Below are 22225 nucleotides of genomic sequence, written 5' to 3' on the forward strand. Positions count from 1 at the left end.
AGCTCTAAAAATATTATTTTATAGTATGTGCATAAAAAAATAAAAAATTATACATGTGAAGTGAATTGGGTACCCGCGAGTTTTTAATTATATGACTCTAACCCGTCCCACATTTAAGTAGATACCCGGCCCTCTTTTGAGCTGCTCAAATAATACATATTAAATATCTTAATTTTCGAATCAGATCGAATCGGATAAAACTGATTTTTGAATTAACGAATAATTTTGCCCACCCCTAATTAGCATGATCATCAAATTCAATTCATCGACCAGCCTTCCAAAACACCATGGCATTGCAGTAAATGGAGTATACAGTAGCAAAACAAGACAGAGACGGACTCACTCACTCACAGTGTAGTAAATTGGTTTGGTTTGGTTTGGTTTGGTTTGGTTGTCTGTAATAAATTGTCACTCAGGCGTCCAGGCTGTCGTCCTGTTGGATTATTACAAAACTAGGAGGTATAAAACGCGCGATGCGCGTAGGTGACTAAAGAGAATATGCCCTGTCAAATATGCGGATTAAGGGAATGACTGAATTTTGGTGCATTCTTTTATATGCAAATTATTTATTTATTTTTTTTTTTTTTGTATATCAGTATGAATATGCATGGCAGTTGACAGAGGGAAAAATATCACTGAGCTATATAGATTAAGGTTGACAATCCAAAATCCGTTAAACTTCAAGGCAATGCAAAGACTTCAAATCCATTACGTTACATAAATTTGGCAACGATGATGATAATGTACTTGGCTGCTGCACTGGATAGTAAAATCACAAACTATAAAGCGAGTTATTCTCTACATTTTCAGAAAACCTAATAACTTGCATGTTAAAGCTTTGTAAGTTGATGCTATATCTTTTTGGATTCATCACCCGTGGCTTCTAATGTACTTTCACAAAGTAATTGAAAGCAACTAAAACTAATCCATTGCTACAGAATAGGTGTAGCAAAGACATAAATTCCTCAACAAGATACTACTGGAGAAAACGGGAACCTTACATTACATTTCAACAGAATCATTAAAACATGGAAGATTACTGATACAATAAAACCCCCTCTTTTAAAAAGATGGTCTTCTTTTACTGATTCGCGTTGAGATGAATAGAAAACATGCCCAGTTAAACATAGATTTATGAAATAAGAACGTTTGGTGGATAATAATTTGTATTAAGAATAAATATTCTTTGATAATGAAATGAAATATATATAATGTATGAATTAATCATTCCTACACTATCAGTATATATTCGTTGATGAGATTGAATGAATATCACATCTTATAAATTTGAATTTAAGTATCAAATTTTTTACATGTGAGATTTCTACACTATCAGTATATATTCGTTGATGAGATTGAATGAATATCACATCTTATAAATTTGAATTTAAGTATCAAATTTTTTACATGTGAGATGCATCTACAGCTGATAGTGTATACACTGTCAGTGTATAAAAAAATTTATCCATATGTACATATATATATTGGTGTCATTTTGAAAAGAAATATTGTTATAACACAACATCAATATATAAATTAATGCCTTTACTACCATATCATGCTAATTCAAATATTAATGTAGCTTCAAACATATGAAAAGTTTAGAAATATGGATGAGGTTAAAAGAATACCAGACCTCCATCCCATGGATCTTCTAGATGAAATATTAAATTATGGGATATGCCAAATAACATACACAAACATTTTAACTGGAACATATTTTGCGCACACAAGTACTTTCCCCAGAGCATGAGTTCCCAAGGCAGTGAATCGAGTTGAAAGTGAAAGGCACCAAAGATTGGCAAATGCTGTTGGAATGCATTGACTTGAGTAGATATCACAATGTAAAATATTCACGCGATCACAATCTTCCATTCAATAATTCAACCAAAAAAAGAAGGAAAGGAAAAGAACCCAACAGCTCTGTTAATAAAAGAACTGGAACTTAAAAGGTTAATAATACACAACAAAATATCTTACTGCAGAAATTTTTTGTCAAAAAAGATAACCCACAATAATTTTTTTACCACTGTAGTAGTTTACAACAACAAAGACAGACATGATTCTAGATTCTACTGTCTAAAACCTAATGTAACATTTTTCAACTCTAGATTCAAATCCCAAAACAGAAGATGACAAAAACTAATTTGTAAAACTTTCATCCTTTATGGATTCGTCAATTCCACAAGTCAGAATACATCATTCGATATTGATATCAGCTGTACCTGTTAAAAAGAGAAAAATGACAAGAAGAAACTGCCCAAAATTAACATTCTTCTATTTATTGATACCAAGACCATTATGTTGCAGCCAACAACCTCAAAAACTTTTTTAAGTTCTTAATTACAATTTTGCAGCTCAAAAGATGCCAATGTTAATAAGAAGCTATTAATTTCATCCAATTAATGTGTTCCTTTTTATAGACAAAGTGATGCCAGAATTTACCTCCAAGACTGACCAGGAACATTCTGAAGTAGATATCTAGCATTGTGAAAAACAGCATTAGCCTGCTCATTTGATGCACCAAGCAACCGTAGTCCTTGATTCTCCTTCTCCCACTTATCCATGTGTTCCTTGTAGATTATGTAGACATATATGCTTTAGAAAATAAAAAATTGCTACATCCTGATCTTGAAAACCTAATAACTATTTTTTTAATGACTCAAAAATTAATTTTTCTACAAATTCATGATTAAGATCCTTCAGCATCGACTTCTCTGATTCTTGCAGCTCAGACACCCTCATCAAGCAAAAATGAAATCCAGCATAGAATTGATATTCAAACAAACTGAAACCAGGCTCAGCATAATTACTTGCAACAAAGAAAGTTAATCTTTCAAACTTTTACTTCTAGAATTACATCATGCCTAAGCGAATAGGACTGTTTTCCTTTATATATTTTTTGGTTCTTTCGAAAATTTGGACTCTTCACGTTTTACTTTTCTTATCAACTGATTTTTTTCATGAAAAGACAAGGTAGAGCAAAACTACCAGTTGAGTAAAGCTATTAATCTTCTCATGAATGTGAGCAATCTTCATCTGCAATTTCCCTTCAACAAACACCAACCACATGACTTCAAAACATAGAGAAACAGAACAAAAAATATCAAAAGTTATGCTTCTCAATTTATAAAAACCATAAGCTCAAACAAACAAAAGGGAAAATATCAGCCAATTGACAACAATGCTTAAAACATTTGAATAAGTATCGTAGGAAGAGAAACAAAGAAAGATCTCGTACAAGAATTACAGTCACTAGATTAATTTCAAATGATTTTTAGAGAAGTCAGGCTACTAAAATCTTAGGAAAAAACATAAGCAAACCACCTAGGAGCAAGGGTCCCTCTCACAAATTTTCTCATCACCAAATTGATGAAATAAAGAAAACAAGCATATTAGAGAAAGCTACATAACAAAAATGAACAGAAAAAAGGTTAAATAATGTTCTAGGTATTCTAGATAAAGTAGAAGCATGCAATAGAAGACTACATGCATAACCATATTAATTTTCAAATTTAGCATTTTTTATGCATAACCCGTGGAGACTTAAGTGTTGTTCTTGAATCTGCTTGGAGCCATCAAATAAGCATTTGCAGGGCAAAAAAACTATCTACAACTCTACAATTGCTTCATAACTACAATCGAAATAAAGGCAACACAAGTTTTAAAAATAAAACAAGAAGCTAGTTGAATAGGGAAGCATTGGATTAGATTGTTCAAACAGAGAAGAAATAAAAAAAGAGACAAACCTGATCCAAGTAATTCTTCCTCATGAAACACACTCCCAAGTCTCAGCTGCCACCAACCAAAAATCCAAACATTAAAATTTAGAAAAACAACCCAAATAGTCACAACAAAGACTCTTAGAAAAACCTTCAAACCCACTTAAGCATTCAACCTTCATACACATTAGTTTCTTAATTAAAAATAAACACACACAAGATCACAAGAAGATAAAAAAGTATTTCACAGAATTCAGCGTTATCCCTTAGACTTGCTTCAAAAGCTTCATCTTATTAAGATTCATTAACAAATATATACTTTCCAAATCATATCTTTTACACCAATTATCCTAACACTTTCCTTATGAGTTAAAAATTTTCAAAAAAAAAAAACAACTTCAACCATAGTTTCAGAAGGGCCTTATTAGGATCTATTCTGATTTTTCCAAATAGATCACTTTCTTACTTTTTTCAACCAATAAAAAAGTGAAATAACATATTACTGGCTTCCAGTACTATAGACAAATTCATAATTACAAAATATCCCTCAAGGTAACTTGACAGTTTAAACTTGATAAATAAAAACAAATTGAACACATAAAACCAATGCTCCAAAAAAAAAGGAGAAAAAAGTACCTGTCCAGTGATAAGTTTCAGGAAGACAACCCCAAAACTGTAGACATCAGATTTCACCGTCAATTGTCCAGTCATAGCATACTCAGGAGCACAATAACCATAAGTTCCCATGACCCTTGTGGAGACTGCGACTTGTCTCCAGTAAGACAAGTTTTGCCAGCCCAAAGTCTGAAAGCTTTGGAACAAACCCTTCATCAGTAATCTGTTAGATGACTTGAAATCCCTATAAATGGCAGGAGGATTTGCCTTACTCCAAACCTTTGGCCACACCTGCTGCTATCTTTATTCTTGTATTCCAATCTAATGGTTCTTTATCAGGTAGAAAATCTGCAAAAGAATTGTTAAAATGGTTTATAAGGATGCAACAGAATATGTTGTACGATAGCTACCAGAACAGTACTCTAACATAAACCCAACGAAGGAGTATTGAATGACATTGAAATTAGCATATTATCCAAAGTTGATGTTAAGCGATAACTACCAGAATAGTATTCTAACGTAAACCCAACAAAGGAGTATTAAATGAGCAATAACAGCCGTACCTGTTGAGAAAAATCATAGGCACACATTAATATTGAGAGAAATATTTAGTCAAAGTATAAGTGCACGTATTAAGATTTGTTAAATGCAAAATTTATTCCCCCATTGTAAAACTGATATAAGAGTCCAACAGCCCAAAATTCATTCAAAGATTAAGAAAAAGGAATGCTCTACTGAACGCTTGACACAAACATAAATCAACTAAATGGCATGACTCTTGTTTTGGCTTTCCACAAAAGAAGTCAAGTTATTAAACTACAATCGAGAGAATCACAACAGTGAGTCATTCTCACATGCAAGGTGTGTAAAGTCATTTGGTGGTACAAATAAATTTCATGCCTGTGCTCAACATTTTCAGCTTGTTGATAGTTGTTGACAATGTTAATCCTCACTTACAGCATTGGGTGGAGAAGTGATAAGGCTTAAAATCATTCAACTGAAACTCTCGTAGCCTGAATGTAACCACATGCAGGAAAAGAGAGAGACAGAGTTTCAGGAATGCAATTAAAGCACAAAGCACAAGATCCCTTAACATTTTGATCAGCTGAGGAACCCACTCTTACTAAGTGAACAAATGCATTAATACTTGAGGCAGTACCATTTGAACAAGCAAGCTCTTCATCAACCTCAAACAATAGAATGTGGAGTAAAGGCATGATATGATACAATACCAATCACTCCTATTCAAAACACCAAACCATCCATTCACCATACTATGCCACTTATATGCCCTCAACCCCACCTTTCCCATTTTCCTGGAACGAACATTGACCCCTATACCTAGAATAAGCAAGTTTGAGCCTATGCTCTGTCCTTGAGGCTTCATTATTTCTGCATTTTATTTTTCCTTATAAATGGCATTATTGTAAAGAAAGAACAATCAACATAAAAGTTAGTTTAAGTAGAAAAAACCCAATTAACTTTCTAAACAAAACTTACACTGTCATCATGTCTTCCTTAAGAAAGTTTATGCAGTTCATAAATTTCAGTAAACATTTAAATTCAGTTTTAAAATGGAATGGACTTCTTGCTGAACATGCAATAACTAAGCCGCAAAGAATTGACAAGATAATGAACAAGAATGCCTGAAATGATATCATGAAGATGATCTTCCAAGGATCCCAAGGGCATGAACTAATAGACAAGTAGCCTCTGGTCCCCATCAGCACAGTAATCGATTAAATTTACAAGGTTAGAATGACATAAAAAACTGAACATAAGAACCTCAACACAAAATTTTCGATTACCTTGAAGCCCATTTCTATCCAATTGCTTAACTGCAACAACCTGTCCATTCCAGTAATCAAATTAATTAGCAATAATAAACTTGAAAAGCAGCCAGAAAATTTTTGGTAGAGGCATTTCTAATAAAATCAATGTTGCCATTTTAAAAAAAAATTAGGAAAATTCAGAAAAAAAATCCTATGAAATGAAATAAGTAGGAAAAAAATAGAGAAAATCACGGATAACTCACTCTACTACTTTAGCTTGAAGATCTGGAGTTGAAACTTTCTTTCAGATCATCTCTAAGAGGGTCCAAAAAAGGAGGACATATTGGTTAAAAATTAGAAAAAAATAGAAATGAAAAAAACAGAAACGAAAATAAACAGATAATTTTTTTATAATAGAAATAAAATAGCTCAGATCCATCTGCATTCTTTTGCCGCAGGTACAAAGGATTAAGTGAAAAAAAAAAAGATCAGAGGAGCTCATTATATAGAATGTATCATACAAGAAGGGTAAAAAAGAGATGCGTTCAGTGGATCTTACCTTCCTCCCCATGGATTGGATCAAAGTAGAGTCCACTGAGTCGGAATCATTGACCCCTGTTGTCATAGGGACACAGAATTCCCAACGAGATACGACTGGAATAGTCGTCAATCCGATGCGAAAGGGAAGCTTCACATTCGAGAATATAAGAGCACTAAAATTGTCTTCTTCCCGTCTTGCACGTAGAGATACGAAAGTACAACAGCAAAAGAGACGACACCTGCACAACCATAGAGCAAACCGTCCATGAGTAATTTTGGAAGTCCATCTACGATCGTGTAGGAGAAAGGAAAAATAACGAAAAAGAATGAAGAAGAAATGATAGATGAAACGTTTTGGAGAGGAAGAAGGCGGCGGAGCTTCTGAGGAGAGAAAAGAGAGAGAGAAGCGTGTGGTCTCTATTCTTTACCCTAGCTATCTATTTTTATTTTCGAAACGACGTCACTTATCCTGGCATGTGACCAGCACGAGGGCCGACGAAAACAACCGACGAAAACAAGAGCCTCAGACCAAAACCCCCCACTCGCTCTTATTCTATATATGTTGATAATTGAGGTCCGTGCGACGTGGAGTGAGGAATCCGTTATCCTTCCAATTCCAAATCCTTTCTTTCTATGGATCCATTCATTGTGGTCTAAAGTAAAAAGGCATTTACTCTGTAATGATAACATCTCTATAATTTAATCTAATTTAGTCTAGAAGGAGGAAAAGCCGACAAGAGTTGAATCATTATCTGAGGAAACCATCGAAAGTGACAATCACATATAGTGACAAATTAATGGGAGACAATGATTGAATCTTTGATTTTTAATCTTGGTGATCACCACTAGAGGTGTCAAAATGGATGACTTGGGCAGGTTTTGATTGGGTAAAATGGGTAATGAATATAAGTGAGTCAACCCATTTATACCCATTTAATTAAATGGGTATAAATGGGTAAGTCAAACAATGAATTAGGTAACTCAATTACCCATTTATAACCAATTTATTTTAATTTTTGTTAAACTCATTTAAATTCATTTTTGCAAACTAAGTTATCAATTTATAACACTCTTTGTACCATCATTAGTTTTAAATATTTACTTATAATGCTCAATAAGCCTAATTACTAATTTTTTTTCCATTTATATTCTATGTCGCAAAATTACATATTATTTAATAATTGAATAATAAGAGTAAAAAAAATTGAACTAAGTACTATAAAAGTTAATATAAAAATTTAATTCAAAAATTTTGAACCCCTAATATTTTTTTCATATATAAATTTAAATTTTCATTTTAGAAAGATAAGAAAAGAGGCTAAAACTTATCATAAATTGGTAATACTAAAAAATGAGCAAGTTAACAAACTAAGAAAAAATAAAATAATAAGATAAAACTAACAAATAATAATAATAATGAAATAAAAGTAGTTAACATCATGATACAATGAAAATTTTGAAAAAAAAAGGGGGGGTGAAGGAAGAGAAGAGACTTAGGGGAAGAGAATTCTAAATGAGTTAATTGGGTTTGATGGATTACCCAATAATATCCATTTATTAAATGGATATTATTGGGTAACCCATTTATATCCATATACAAAAATTTAAGATACCCATACCCATCTATTCATGGACGGGTAAGAGTAAATTTAGTTAAGTGGGTTGATTTGCCACCTATAGTCACCACCAACCCAAAGGGGGCTGGCTTTTATCTTCTGAAATTGTATTTTGAGCTACTAAAAAGGCTTTTACTCTTAATTCTCAAAAAAAAAAAGCGTCCTTGTGGCAGGGGGTTTTGGTTGGGTGTCGCTTGAAAGTGACCACTGGATTTGCAGTCAATTAGTGACATGCTACAACTGTAACTTGCATTGCAAGTCTCTCAAAGTCCTGCTATTTATTTGCATTTGCAGCCGTCAAAGAAAGAACAGAGTGGTCGCGGTGATTAGTCATAAAAAGTAACCGTTTTGAGGGTAGGATAGGAAGGAACAAAGTTGCAAAATTTCAACCAAACACCCCCGAAAATTATGAAAATGCAGAATCTTTTCCTAGAATTTGGCTCTGTTTAGATTAGCTGCTTTTAGAGGTGTTTTTAAAATATTTTACTGTAATAATGTAGGTAAAAAACTTTTATGGTAGATGTTTTTAATGGTATTTTTGAGGTGTTTTTGAAAATATATTTTGGGATATTTTTAAAATTTAAAATTTTAATGGAATATTTTTAAAATTTTATAAATCTTACAACCACCCACCCCTCCCCTCCCCTCCTCCCCACGCGCTCCCGCCACCCTCCTCCCGTTATGATAACATAATGTACTTAAAAATGTTCTATATTTCATAAAACCTTAGAGAAGTGTATGTCTAATAAAGTTTTGCATCGGGTATTCTTAGGCATATCTTTATTTATTATACAATTTTATACAATTAGATGACTTGTAAAATGATAAATCTCAAGCTGTAGACGATTTTGAATAAATTGATTCACTATTGAAGCATTTAGTGATCAATTTAAACATTTACCTTAACTTGATTTTAGTTGGTCCAAAATCTATAAATCAACACATTGTAAGTCTAAACTAATATTATTGCACCTCTCATATAAAGTCCTAACTCCGCCGCTGCAATATAGTGAGCTTGGATAGAAGATTAATTGAAAATATTGTTCAAATAATACACTACAAGAAATTTGGCCTTTTGTGACAATAGAAAGTCATCACTAAAAATTAGAAAGTCGTCATTATATGAGTATAGTGACGACTTTTTCCATTGTCACATCGTTGTCACTAATTCTATGTCACAAATGGGTACGTGTGACAACCTCTACAAAGTCATCACTAAATATTATTATTTAATGACGAAGACTAAATCGTCACTAAAGAATAGGTATTCTGTGACAAAGTTTCTTGTCACTGTTTCCAAAATTTTTTTGTCATAAAAGATAGCAGAAGTCGTCACAAATTTGAACGCGCACAGTGACGACTTGAACTTGTCACTCTCACTCCTAGTATTCTGTGACAAGAATAATCGTCACTTAGTGAACTTACAACTTTGTCTACAAGAGCTGCAATTCTATTGCATTTTCAACAACCATAGCAGAAAATTGTGGCTCGACTAATGCAAAAAACGATAGTAATTAATGTACAATGAACCCTCAAATATATATATATGGTTATAAACATCTCTAAATTCATCACAACACACATTAACCAAAATGGGTTCCAAAGCCCACATTAGTTCAAGTACTAACAGCCATTATCCATCCAAACAATAGAGTACTAAATTCACTTCAGTTCAACTAGTAACAGCCATTACGCATCCAAAAAAACAAAGTACTCTTTCCAAACAAAAACATAGACTAAAGCGGCAATTTGTGTCAAACTGAAGTCATCTTCACGAGCATATCCAAAAGCCAACCTTTTTCATCTCCTCAAGAGCATTTAATAGCATTGTACTACATTGAAAGAAAAGTATCATATGCATTAGAATCGATTTCAGTCAAAAAATATGCCATTACAAACATACACTATTGAATTTGAATGAATAGTCATACTGAACAAAAATCCAATTAAGTCAATATGATAAGCTCCCACCAACATCACGTACAATGTCACACCACAGGACCATATATCCGCAATCTAGAAAATAGACAGCAATTACAAAATGAATGAAGACCTTCTTGAGACAAAACTATTTAATGAGCAGAAAGTAGGCAGCAGTGCCTGCCTGTTAAGCAGGAAGAAATGAACTGAACAAGCATAACCACTAGCACAAAGTTTACAAGATACTTGAGACAAGGGCCATATTGCTGATTTAGAAGAAACAGTACTACTACTTTTGACTATGTTTGGATGTAAGTTGGGGATACTAGTCGATCTAGTAATACCATATCACAGCAAAAGGGAGGAAATTCCATTATACTATCACAGTGAAGAGTTAACTAGAAGAGGAAACTAATGCTCAGAGGGAGAGAATCTCTGTAAATTCTTCAAGAATTTTGATGATACAGACCTTCCCATCATATTCCTTCCTTGACAGGACCTCAGGTGCAATATATGCTGTGTTCCAACTGCCGATTTGGGTTGTGAGTGCAAGAAACCGGACTGCAAGTAAATGCCAGAAACCAACAAAATTTCAAATTATCCACAGAAAAAAATATGAAGTCAATTGAATCACAATTTTTTTTAATTCCAAATGCAAAGATTTGTAACCTTAGAATAACCAAAATCACATATTTTAAGACGTGGTGTTGGACTCCCATCCAAAAGTGTGTTTTCCAGCTTCAAGTCCCTGTGACAGATTTCCTGCATTGAGAGAACAATGAGATAATAATAAGAGGACTCAAAAAGAATAAATAGTTCTAATATCTCACCATTGAATGACAGTAACTAACACCAGATATTAGCTGCTGGAAGAAAAAGCGAGCCTGCGTTTTAACAATAAGAAAGTCCCATAAGTATCTCTCTATAAAATCAATGCCAAAAGAAAATGAGATCAAGGCAAACGAAATATATTTTGCATGTGTTTACACCTCATCTTCATTGAATCCACCAGCACTACAAATTTTTGCAAAGAGCTCTCCACCAGCAGCATATTCCATGCAAACTGCTAAATGTGTCGGAGTTAGCACGACCTGCAGACAAAAGTATGCTTCAAAACATGGCTCCATGATTTTTATCACAGACATCTCCCACTAAGGAAGTTGAAAGTACAAACAATAGTTTCTCATCCTGATTCATAATCTAGTTCCATTTTCTATCTTGTCAGCTCTCATCTATGACCTCGAAGACAGCGCTCTTTTCTATTTAATTGAAGCCGAAAACAGGACCCATTCCATTCCCTCTAGAAAAAGTGTAATCTGAGTGCCAAAGTCTTGAACTACCGATTAGCAACCAACTTCGGCCGAATAAAAATGTCTTCCTGTACCACTTATATTATGCATGAAAAGGCAGTACATGTCGCTACTTTAACATGCTTTACTCAGACCTTGAGGAATGGGACTACTTCTAGATAATAACACACAAATTTTCCCAGGTGTCCCCACCTCTAAAAATGCTGTTATTTCTTCCAAAATCTAACTCCAATTATTAGGACATTCGCTGCTTATATAATGGAAAATATATACTTTATAGGCGTTTATCAGTTTTATAGCTAGACTCTTCATCACTGGAGGCTCGATGCAAGATAAGGAAACTGGAATATGGATTCCTAGGGTCAGAAGGGCACAGAAACTAAGGTCTAGATCATAGGTTTTCTACAACCTACAATTTGAAAAGCTAAACAGCCACAAAGTTCAAGGAACCAACCAGTTTCAAAAAGATAAATTTGACAAGGTGAATCCATTCATCAAGAAAACTCATGTGTGTGATAGTGTTCATCCTTGAACTCCACTTAATTTAATAGCTAATCTAATAAACGCCACTTAATTTAACAAATCAATAGCTGATCAAAATATGACCATCAAACTATTAAATTTGACAACATCTTAGGCACACAAAAAGAAGTCCTAGAATTTTGTTACTTGTCAGGATCCTTGTTAATCATCACAACTTTGATTCTTCTCAATATAGCAGATTGATAAAACTTGATGAAGATTTTGACAGATCTGATATGACTAACGCAAGAATCAGGGGGAAACTGCAAAGCCTCGAACATGGTACTCTTTTATGCTACTACTGCCATTGTCAAACTAAAAAATGTTAGAAAATAGTAGACATCATTGCAAAGTAGAGAGTTTCTGCAACAAAATTAATCAAGTGCAAGAACATTCAACCATTGATTACTTAGACTATCTGAAAGAAAAAAAGAAAATACCCTTACAACCTCAAATGTTTCACAAATCCAGTTATTAAATTTTTCACATCATTTGCTGCAATTAAAACTATGTACAATTAAAACTAGGCACTGCTTTAATAATATTATAACTATTTAGTGCCTCGAGTTAGTCTAAAAATGTCCAACATTATTTGGAAATGCACTTTGGCTGTAGACAAAATCTGACTCCTTTAGGCATTAAAGCAGTAGACAATAGTCTAGGCACTAAAGATGTTTACCAGTGCTATGTAAAGGTAAACAATATCATTTTAGTTGAATAAAGACTCCAAAACTAAAGAGGCTACATTTTCATGCAATAGTTGAGATGGATAACCAGCATGGATTGCCAAAAATGTTAAGAACCAAATGATACTTGAGTCTTTAATCACCCTCAGAAACACACATCACCAAGAAGGAGATGCAAAATATGTTACACCAGAATTTACCTTTTACCAGATTTGACAAACCATTTTCCTTCAAACTTCTTGAAATCCCCATCAACCATGGAAAACTGGAGTTCACGGTCATTTGCCTAAATAAATTTCATTTGCAAATAGTTAACTGAGATAAAGGTATCACATAAGAATGCCTAGTTACTGCTACCTACTCTATCAGAATGAAAATACAGTTTAACATCTCACATTATATTACTTGCAATAACTGCTTTGTTGTCTTTGCCTTTTGTAATCTCACAAAGGTTTAACAAATCACGTATCACCATCACAAGAAATCTATTTTCCTGCCACAGTTGATGCAAAAAAATAAAAGTAACAAAATGGTGAAAAAGAAAAAGAACCACAAAACTGAAAGTTATCCAAACACAAGGTCTCATTCTGAGTAAAAAGAAGCCGGAAAATAGTCACTCAGCGAAGAAAGACTAAAAAATGGGAAAAATATACAGCATAAAGCAATACACTTGTTCCTCCATCATTGATCCTAATATAGATCCTATTGCCCAGCACAAGGTATTTAGGTTGTTCCACATCCAATCCTCACCATTCAGCTGTTTACTTAACTTCCTCAGCATCTGTTAACAAGATTCATCATACATGTCAACACCTTTTTTAAAAAAATTTTACATGTCAACTCCTTGAACAAATATAGAAGAAAATCATAATAACTATAGCAGTTTCGACAAGGAAAGATTTGAGCCCCATCATTCATTTATAACCCAGGCCAACAAAATTGATGAGAACCATAGGCAGCCACCACAAATTGCAAAAGAATGTTACACATAATGGATCCGAGCTAACAGAATGCCATTTAGAAGCACAATTGCCAGCCAATTGTATCAGATTCAAAGTAATAAAACAGCTTAGGAGCACTGTTGCATATGCAGAACGCTAATACACATCATGTCCATTAATTTCAAGTCCCAATCAATCCTCTAAAGAGTCAAAGCACACAACTTGTACTTTCATGGAAACTATCTTTTCTGCATAGAGTAGCCAACACAGGGATTTGCTATAGATATAACATAAGAATCTCTAGGTTGCCATAGACTTAACCACTTAACAACAACACAAGAAGAGTAAAACCAAACTATCTTAATAACAACGCAAGAAGAGTAAAACCAAACTATTTTAACAATCAAGGCATGGAAATTAAGATGCCAGAAGACTGCATGCAATGAATACCGGCTTTTCAGTGTTGATGTATATATTCACCCTTACCCTACTCATATCTTTATCAAAGTTCAATAGTTAAATGTTCTTCACTTGAAGAAAGTTTCTATGTAACAGATGCAAAAGAAATTTGCAGCTCAAATAGCAGCCTGACAAATATAGTTAATATCTTAAGATTATAGAAATGCTTTAATATCTCAAGTTTACCAGATGACTGCTTTAATCCTCTATCAAATGACCTGTAAATCTCATCCAATTTCTCAAATGCTGATTTCGTCCAAACAATAAACCTCCTAACGTGATCTCCCGGGGCAAGTTTCAACAAATTCAAATGGTCCACGTAGGCCATATCGACTCCAGGAATGTTGCGAAAGGCCTTCACGAGCTTAGCCCCCTCAATACCATACACAACCAGAGGACTTTCCTACAGATGTAGTGGCTCTTACACATCTTACCCTTTCCTGGGCGGATACCCTGGCTGTCCTTAGCCTTCTCAGCATCAAGGCAAGCCCCAATTTTCTTGAGAAGACTGATAGCATTGGAGGTTTTCTCCATGGCCTCAGCAGAATCAGAGATCACACAGGGGATTTGCAGGATAGACTCGATCCGGTGGCTGCGGGCCATGACAAGGGAAGGCACTGCAGAGGCGGCGATGGCAGAAACCACGGCATACCATTTCTTGTTAACTGGGACCTGCGGTGCCAACGGTGCCAGATCTTGGTCGGAGCAAACATGCGGCCGCCGCAGCACATGTTGCCATAGGCACCCTGGCCGGCACGGTGAGTGCCACCGCCAGGAACACGAGAGATACGGAAAACAGTGAGACCAGCACCCCAAGACTCGGCGGAGGTCTGGTGGCCGGCGGACCTAGAGACAGCGTAGGGTTGGTGAGAGTTCTTGGAGATGTCGTGATAAATGTCTTCCTAAAATGATGTCCGAAATTTTTCTAAGTGTTATGGGTGTTTTTGTTTAACTCTTGCTAAAATGACGTCGTTTCTGCTTCTTTTGTTTACCTGTCTCTACTCGTTCAATTTTGTTCAATTTTTAGCTTCCCCCACCGGTACTCCAAATTTCAACTTCCCCCGCCTCTACTCCAATTTTGAGCTTCCCACTTCCATTTTAGCTTCAGCCAAAAAATAACGCTTTCAAGTGACTTTTGTACTAACTATTTGGACCGTTCTTTACAAAAGCAACACCTTCTCTAGTATATCACTTTTTCTTTTCTCTATCTTTGTGTAATTAAAGTTGTTTATTAATTTGAGTTTTTAGCTCATAAGTTGTATTAAAAATTTATTTGTTGCATTAAAACTTTAGAATATGAAAATTTAGTGTTTTTGATAATGTTGTTTACTAACACAGGTTTTTTTTATCTCTACAAAAAATTAATGTCCAAAAACTAAAAAGCTTATTAAAAATATGTTTATGATTCAAAAAAAAATCTTTTGATTTAATATTTTTGGTATTAATTTAATAATTTTATTAATTATGTACGAATTATGGTTTGACAAGACCTAACAATACTGTTTAGTTGATCAAATAACCAAAATAGTTTGCTAATACATGCGTGACACACTAAATGTTTTTTGTACAAGTACCGATTCATAAACCATAAACAATGTGACAATTGTAATTAATAATAAACTCCAGTCATCCAATTGGTTTACTAGTTAATAATAAACTAGTTGATCAAATAACCAAAATGGTTTACTAATACATGCATGAAACACTAAATCTATTTGATACATGTACTGATTCATAAACCATAAACAATTTGATTACTGTAAATTGTAATACATAACAAATTCCAGTCATGGAATAGTCAAGATTTTTACTTAATTTCATATTAAATTTTATTATTCTCTTCCATTATTTTCAAACTATGTTAATCAGTAATTTCCAATATGTTGTCAAAAGAACTAAATAATGAATTCATGATATTTTTTTAACTTTATAATAAGGTATTAGCTATGTTTAGAATAATTAAAAAATAGGTAAATATTATTTTTTACAATACCTTCCTCATTTTGCTAATGATAAACACAACCTAAAGTGTAAAAACATAGGGTGCCATAATAGAATTAACAAAACCTTTCTTTATCACATACGAGGCTAAATTGCAAAAGATAAGGTATCATGGTAGAGTTAATGAGATTAGTTTACCAAATAAGGAGCTAAAATATAAAAGTTCGGGTGTCATAACATAATTAATTAATTTTACTTGCAGCATATGGGCCATATAGAAAAAATTAGGGTGGTATATGGGGTTAAAATGTAAAAAAGTTAGGGTGTCATAGTAGAATTAATAAAATTTATTTACAACACATGGGCTATATTGAAAAAATTAAGGTGGTATATGAGGTTAAAATGTAAAATTTAGGGTGTCATAGTAAAATTAATAAAATTTATTTACAGTACATGGGGCATATTAAAAAAATTAAGGTGGTATATGGGGTCAAAATGTAAAAGTTAGGGTGTCATAGTAGAATTAATAAAATTTATTTACAATATATGGGCCATATTGAAAAAATTAGGGTGACATAGTAGAATTAGTGAAAGTGAGATGGGAATAAATGCTTTGGACAGTGACGACTAGTTGTTGTCACTAATTTAGAACTGGCAACCATATTGTGACGATATTTCAAGTTGTCACTGTAGGACTAATTTCAGTGACAACATGTTTTCCAGTCATCACAATAGTGATCTCCCGCCACACTAGATAGTTGCGCGCCATCCATATTGTGACGACTTATTCCGTGTTGTCACTGTTGACAGGTGAACCCACGATCAAGTATGACGACATTAAAGGTCGTCACTAAAGTTTTCAATTGTGACAACTTTCTCTCTTGTCACAGAGAATGTTGTCACAAAAGGCCAAATTTCTTATAGTGATATTGTAGCCTTTTTTGTTAGAGCAACTTGCAGGCTATAAGTTACGATGTTAAATTGTAATTATGACAAGTTGGCGCACTATCTTTGCTAGACATGCTGAGTTTGCCAACAATCAAATTTTATGATGCTCCAAGCTTTTCCAGCTTATCATTATCATGATGGCTGATTTACTGACTATTGCGGAATAGAAGTTTCTAATTAGAGATGTCAAAATGGGTGATTTGGACGGGTTTGGGTTGGATAAAATGGGTAATGGGTATAAATGAGTCAACCCATTTATATCCATTTAATTAGATGGGTATAAATGGGTAAGTCAAAAAATGAATTGGGTAACCCAATTACCCATTTATTTTAATTTTTTGTAAATTTATTTAAATTCATTTATGCAAACTAAGTTATCAATTTATACCGCTCTTTGTACCCATCATTAGTTTTAAATATTTACTTATAATGTTCAATAAGCCTAATTACCAATTTTTTTCATTTATACTCTATTTCACAAAATTACATATTATTTAATAATTGAATAATAAGAATATAAAAATTTGAACTAAGTACTATAAAAGTTAATATAAAAATTTAATCCAAAAATTTTGATGCCTTAACATTTTTTCCATATATAAATTTAAAATTTCATTTTAGAAAGATAAGAAAAAAGGCTCAAATTTATCATAAATTGGTAATGCCTAAAAATGAGCAAGTTAACAAATTAAGAGAAAATAAAATAATAAAATAAAACCAACAAATAATAATAATAATGAAACAAAAGTAGTTAACATCATGATAAAATGAAAAATTTGAAAAAAAAAATGGGTGGGGGAAAAGAAGAGATTTAGGGAAAGAGAATTCTAAATGGGTTAATTGGGTTTGATGGGTAATGGGTATTATTGGGTAATCCATTTATACCCACATACAAAAATTTAAGATACTCATACCCATCTATTCATGGGTGGGTAAATTTAATTAAGTGGGTTGATTTGCCACCTCTATTTCTGATTTCCCCATAAAAGAAAAAAAGAAACAAGTGGGGTTGAATTACGCTAAATACAGTTCCATCTAACTTGAAACTCGGTTAGATAACTCTCGAGTAGCGGCTGCGGATTCTCTTGTCAACAAAAAAAACTTAAAACTCGATTGTTTTTCTATGTTTTCTGCAAAGGTCTTTCGAAGTTGGTTTACATTAATTCAGTACGAATGTCGGAAGACAAGACAAGATTAGCAACCTTTTACCATAAATCTACACATAGATCCCTCAAACATAAGATGTTGTTAGGGCACCTCAAAAAATGAAAGAAGATATATCTCAAAATTGGTAAAGTCTTAAGAAAAAGTATGTTACTCCATCCATATATTAAGTTAGCATGTGACAAAAAAAAAAAAGCAAAATTAAACTAGCCCCTGATAACTAAAGAGGGAAAAACAAAATAATGGTAGCTAATTAACAATGGGCTTGTTTATTCGGCTCCCTCAGCCAGAAGTTATTTTTTAGGCAAAAGTATAATTTTTTTTGAGAAAGTATTACAATTGAGGGAATTGGATATTAATTTTTATTTGGTGTCCTAATGGTGCCAAATAGGGAAAAAAAGGTCATTAGCTAGAAATGTTTTGTAGTGGGGGCAGTACCTTCTGCAATTACTTGTGATGTTCATATTTTTATAATGCTTTATAATCTCATCGTTGATTCGTTGGCAACTGCAAAAAGTATATTTTTCTTAACTTAAATAACAAAATAATTATTGCCGAAGAAACATTTGATAACCCATTCGTTCATCACTAGTCACTAGAACAACTGCAAAATTTCACCAAATAAAAAAAAATGGAGCCTTGTGCTTAAGAGAAAAAAAAGAGAGCAAAGAATGTAAGAATAGGAATAACAAATAATAATAGCATTTGACCTACTTTTGATGATTAATATATATATTTAAGGATGCAAACAGTCAAGTTAACCATCACATGATGTGTCGAAGTAATACCTTTTTTTTTTCCTTAAAAAACACCCCATGCAAGTTATTTAGTGAATCAATAATAAAGTACACCAAGTTTCAAATGAACTAAATTGACTAAGGGTCTATCTGACGAGTACCCAATTTCATTAAAATATATTTCAAGTATCATATTTTTAGAAATCTAAGATTAATTGAAAAAAGTAAATAAATGCAATGGAAGTTAGGCAAAATTAACTAGGAAAAGAATATAAATGCAAGAAAATATAATAATTGGTAATATGTGCACATACATGGTAGGTGAATTTTAAATGTGTTAACGAATACCCAATTGGCACTGGTTAGGAAAACCAAGATTTTGCTTTATTTAATACTCAATTCTTATCATATAACAAAACTAGACATAAAATTATTAACCTTCCAAAAGTTTAATGGAGGCAAAACTACTGCTTTATTAAAATTACATACGTAATAGTAATATTTTAGCGTGGGCTCATACTGCCACCATACTAAATCCGCCCACTGGCTGTGCCCTTAAGAATGAGTTGATTCAGCCAGAGCTGGTGGTGCAGGAGCGCGAATTACGACTGCTGCTGGTGAAGGGTTGCTGGACTTGGACTTGGACTTGGTGCTTGGGGAGTTTGAGGGTCTAGACATGTTGCCCATGCCGGCGCACTAAAACAAGTTTTGATTGAAACAGTTTAAAAGAGAGTGTGGCATTTAACGAAGAATAAGGGAAATAGAATTTTTTTTTTAAAAAAAAAAGAAATAGCATGTGCTTCGATTCTTCATTTTTTGAAAATAAATATCTTGTGTTATATGCTCAAATTTCAGATTTTTTTCTTTGATGCATATCATAGCACAAAAAATGGTATAGTAAAATATAAAAATAATTTCCAAATACTCTTCGAGTCAAATGATAAAGGAATAACAAAATCTACCTGTAATTTCTACCTTTACTCTTTTAATTATGGAATTTGGGAATAATAATACTATTTGTATGCTTAGTTGATACCTTCGGATAATTAATTCTTGGACGTAGTCGGGAGATATACACAGTGAATCATGCAAAGTATACAATGCAATGTATAGCATTACTTCCATAATTGTCAATTTCTCTTAAAGGTTGGAAGATTCCTTGGCTGAGTCCTTTCATAAGGGCTTTTAGTTTATGATTGTACAAACATTCTTCAGAAAAGCCTACAGAAATGGTGGTAAATATAATCAAGTCATTAAGAACTCCACAGACAAAATCAACAGAGCCTTGCGCGGTTCTGCTCTCACTTAGAAAGAAATAGAATTGCTTTCAAATTTCAATCTGAAAGCTTAATAGGATGATACACCAAATTAAGAGGTTGAAATTAAAATCAAATTCCTAAAGGTATAAACTTGAGCATTATGCCTTCGTGGGAAAAAAATCGATAATTAAGTATAAACTTGTGGAGATTCGTAAATATGCATGAACAAGATGATGGCTTTTGAGGGAAAAAAAACACAATGAATAAACTTGAACCTAATTCAACTTTCTGCCATTAGAAAATAAAATTTAATTAAGAAAAAGAACTTTACAGATTGTGTCATTGACAAAGGTAAATTACATACCTTAGAGAAAAATCCACCCATGGTGAACAAACTAAGAACTCCCACAACAGTGAATTTTGTACTGCAAAAAGAAAAAAAAAATTAAAGCATATGGGTCAAGCATGCTAATTTTTTATTTATATAGGCAGTGACAGAATCTTTTTGTGATTTTTGGGTATCTGCTGTAAGATAAAATGCCTAATCTCCAACATTCTTGGGATTTCAATTAATTTGGTATAACCTCGTTAAAACTGGTCTTAGAAGAATTTCCTTTTCCTTGTGTAGTAATTGTAAAATTGAACATGTGAGACAGGAAGTGGCTAAGACTTATAACCCCTCTTAGGCTGAATTAAATGACTTAAAAACAGCGAAGGAAAGTGCTGATTTTATAGGCTTATATAGGTTCAAATTGGCACAATTTTATTCTAAATACTCTTTTTTGGCAGAAACTTAATAAATCCCCGGCATTTTTCTTTTCATTTGTCCACTTTTTAAAGTTTTAATAACTCAAAATTTTGTTGATGAAAATAAGAATTCTAAACCAATAATAAAGCAATGAAAAAAAAGCATAATTTTCACGAGTTAGTATTCCAGGTTATAAGTTATGTTGTGCGAGCATAGATTAATAGTTTGCCTGAATGCCTGTAATTACATAGGTGCTAACCATAACTTAGAAAGGAACAGAAGAGCTGCACGCCCTTTAAATTTGTTATCCTAATTAAGTATGGATTAAGCTTCTACCAAATTTGGGAATGACGAAAAATGGATAAAATCGTGTGATTGGTTTTTGATTGGCATATAGAATGCGACATTTTGTTGGCATATAGAATATGACATTCATAATACTTTTCAATTGGTAAGCACTCACCGAGCCTGATTTTCAGAAAGATTATCAAATATAAATGAGAAGCAATTCATCAAATCTTTGTGATTTGTTGTGCTTTTGGAAGAATTTGATCTTTATAATATCTTGTGAAGAGTATGTACTTCTATCCCATGTGATTGATCCGAATTTGATTGAATCCTGATTAATTAAGTGACATTTTATCAATGATTGATTAATATTTTTCACTAATTGATGATTGGTTAGTATCTTTTATTAAAAAAAAAGTATTAGTATCTTCTATTAATTAATATTCCATTCAATCAAATTAATCAATCAATTAAGTCATAGATATTATTCTCTATAGTAAGATTTTAGTTAATGTATAAACCCTAAGAATTTGATATTTACAAGTAAGGATACCTAACCTAATCTATGAATACCCTCTGATACTCCATCTTTAGGGATAATTTCAGAAACCTCCTTTGAATCTTCTGACAATAGCAGACAGCTCCCCTAAGATTTGAGAAATTACAACCACCTCCTTTCTTTTGATGATTTATGTAACAAAGTAGATCCAATAGCCCAATTTTTCATTTTGACTATCCTATATGCCCTCTTTCAAATTTTAAAAAAGTTTCTTTCATCTCTTTCTTTAGCTAACCAACGTCTATCACTAGCCCACCAATGCTTGGAAGACCACTTCTCTTCATCCCCAAGGCAAGAAGGAAGAATTATTCAGCAACATTCATTCATGACCAAGTTGCCTCTATATCATTCCCCCTTTTTGGCCATGCCATCAATAATCTATTTTGATACTCGAAATAATCAAAATCGAAAACATCATGTTATTTTAAACCCAATCTAACTCATTAAAAACCTATTATGATTTACCCATATATCCCAC

The 22225-nt window shown here is 33.1% G+C and overlaps 2 protein-coding genes and 1 pseudogene across 16 annotated transcripts; all 3 read right to left on the reverse strand.

Annotated features, from left to right (window-relative positions):
* Positions 1 to 1976: 1976 nt before the first annotated feature.
* On the reverse strand, positions 1977 to 7220 carry LOC113709640 (cysteine-rich receptor-like protein kinase 27). Of its 15 annotated transcripts, none has more exons than XM_027232446.2 (10): positions 7001 to 7157; positions 6669 to 6888; positions 6373 to 6424; positions 6146 to 6185; positions 4840 to 4900; positions 4359 to 4685; positions 3750 to 3795; positions 2992 to 3074; positions 2446 to 2573; positions 1977 to 2225 (listed from the first exon to the last, which is right to left on the reverse strand). In XM_027232446.2, the coding sequence occupies exons 6-10, from the start codon at positions 4551 to 4553 to the stop codon at positions 2216 to 2218; spliced, it is 462 nt and encodes a 153-aa protein (XP_027088247.1). In that variant the 5' UTR covers positions 4554 to 4685; positions 4840 to 4900; positions 6146 to 6185; positions 6373 to 6424; positions 6669 to 6888; positions 7001 to 7157; the 3' UTR covers positions 1977 to 2215. The 15 variants fall into 15 exon arrangements, with proteins under 15 accessions (XP_027088247.1, XP_027088249.1, XP_027088248.1 ...); XM_027232448.2 differs by having other exon boundaries at positions 4359 to 4526; positions 4629 to 4685; positions 6669 to 7071; XM_027232447.2 differs by having other exon boundaries at positions 4359 to 4533; positions 4629 to 4685; positions 6669 to 7071.
* Positions 7221 to 9779: 2559 nt separating this feature from the next.
* LOC113710371 (serine/threonine-protein kinase SAPK1-like) lies at positions 9780 to 15081 on the reverse strand (annotated as a pseudogene).
* On the reverse strand, positions 14189 to 21776 carry LOC113709916 (large ribosomal subunit protein uL4-like). Its single transcript, XM_072065728.1, has 5 exons — positions 21762 to 21776; positions 21364 to 21368; positions 20517 to 20577; positions 14572 to 14775; positions 14189 to 14506 (listed from the first exon to the last, which is right to left on the reverse strand). Exons 1-5 carry the CDS (start codon positions 21774 to 21776, stop codon positions 14189 to 14191), a joined length of 603 nt encoding a protein of 200 aa, XP_071921829.1.
* Positions 21777 to 22225: the final 449 nt, after the last annotated feature.

This window comes from Coffea arabica, chromosome 9e (genome assembly GCF_036785885.1).
Source record: "Coffea arabica cultivar ET-39 chromosome 9e, Coffea Arabica ET-39 HiFi, whole genome shotgun sequence".
Taxonomy (NCBI): domain Eukaryota; kingdom Viridiplantae; phylum Streptophyta; class Magnoliopsida; order Gentianales; family Rubiaceae; genus Coffea; species Coffea arabica.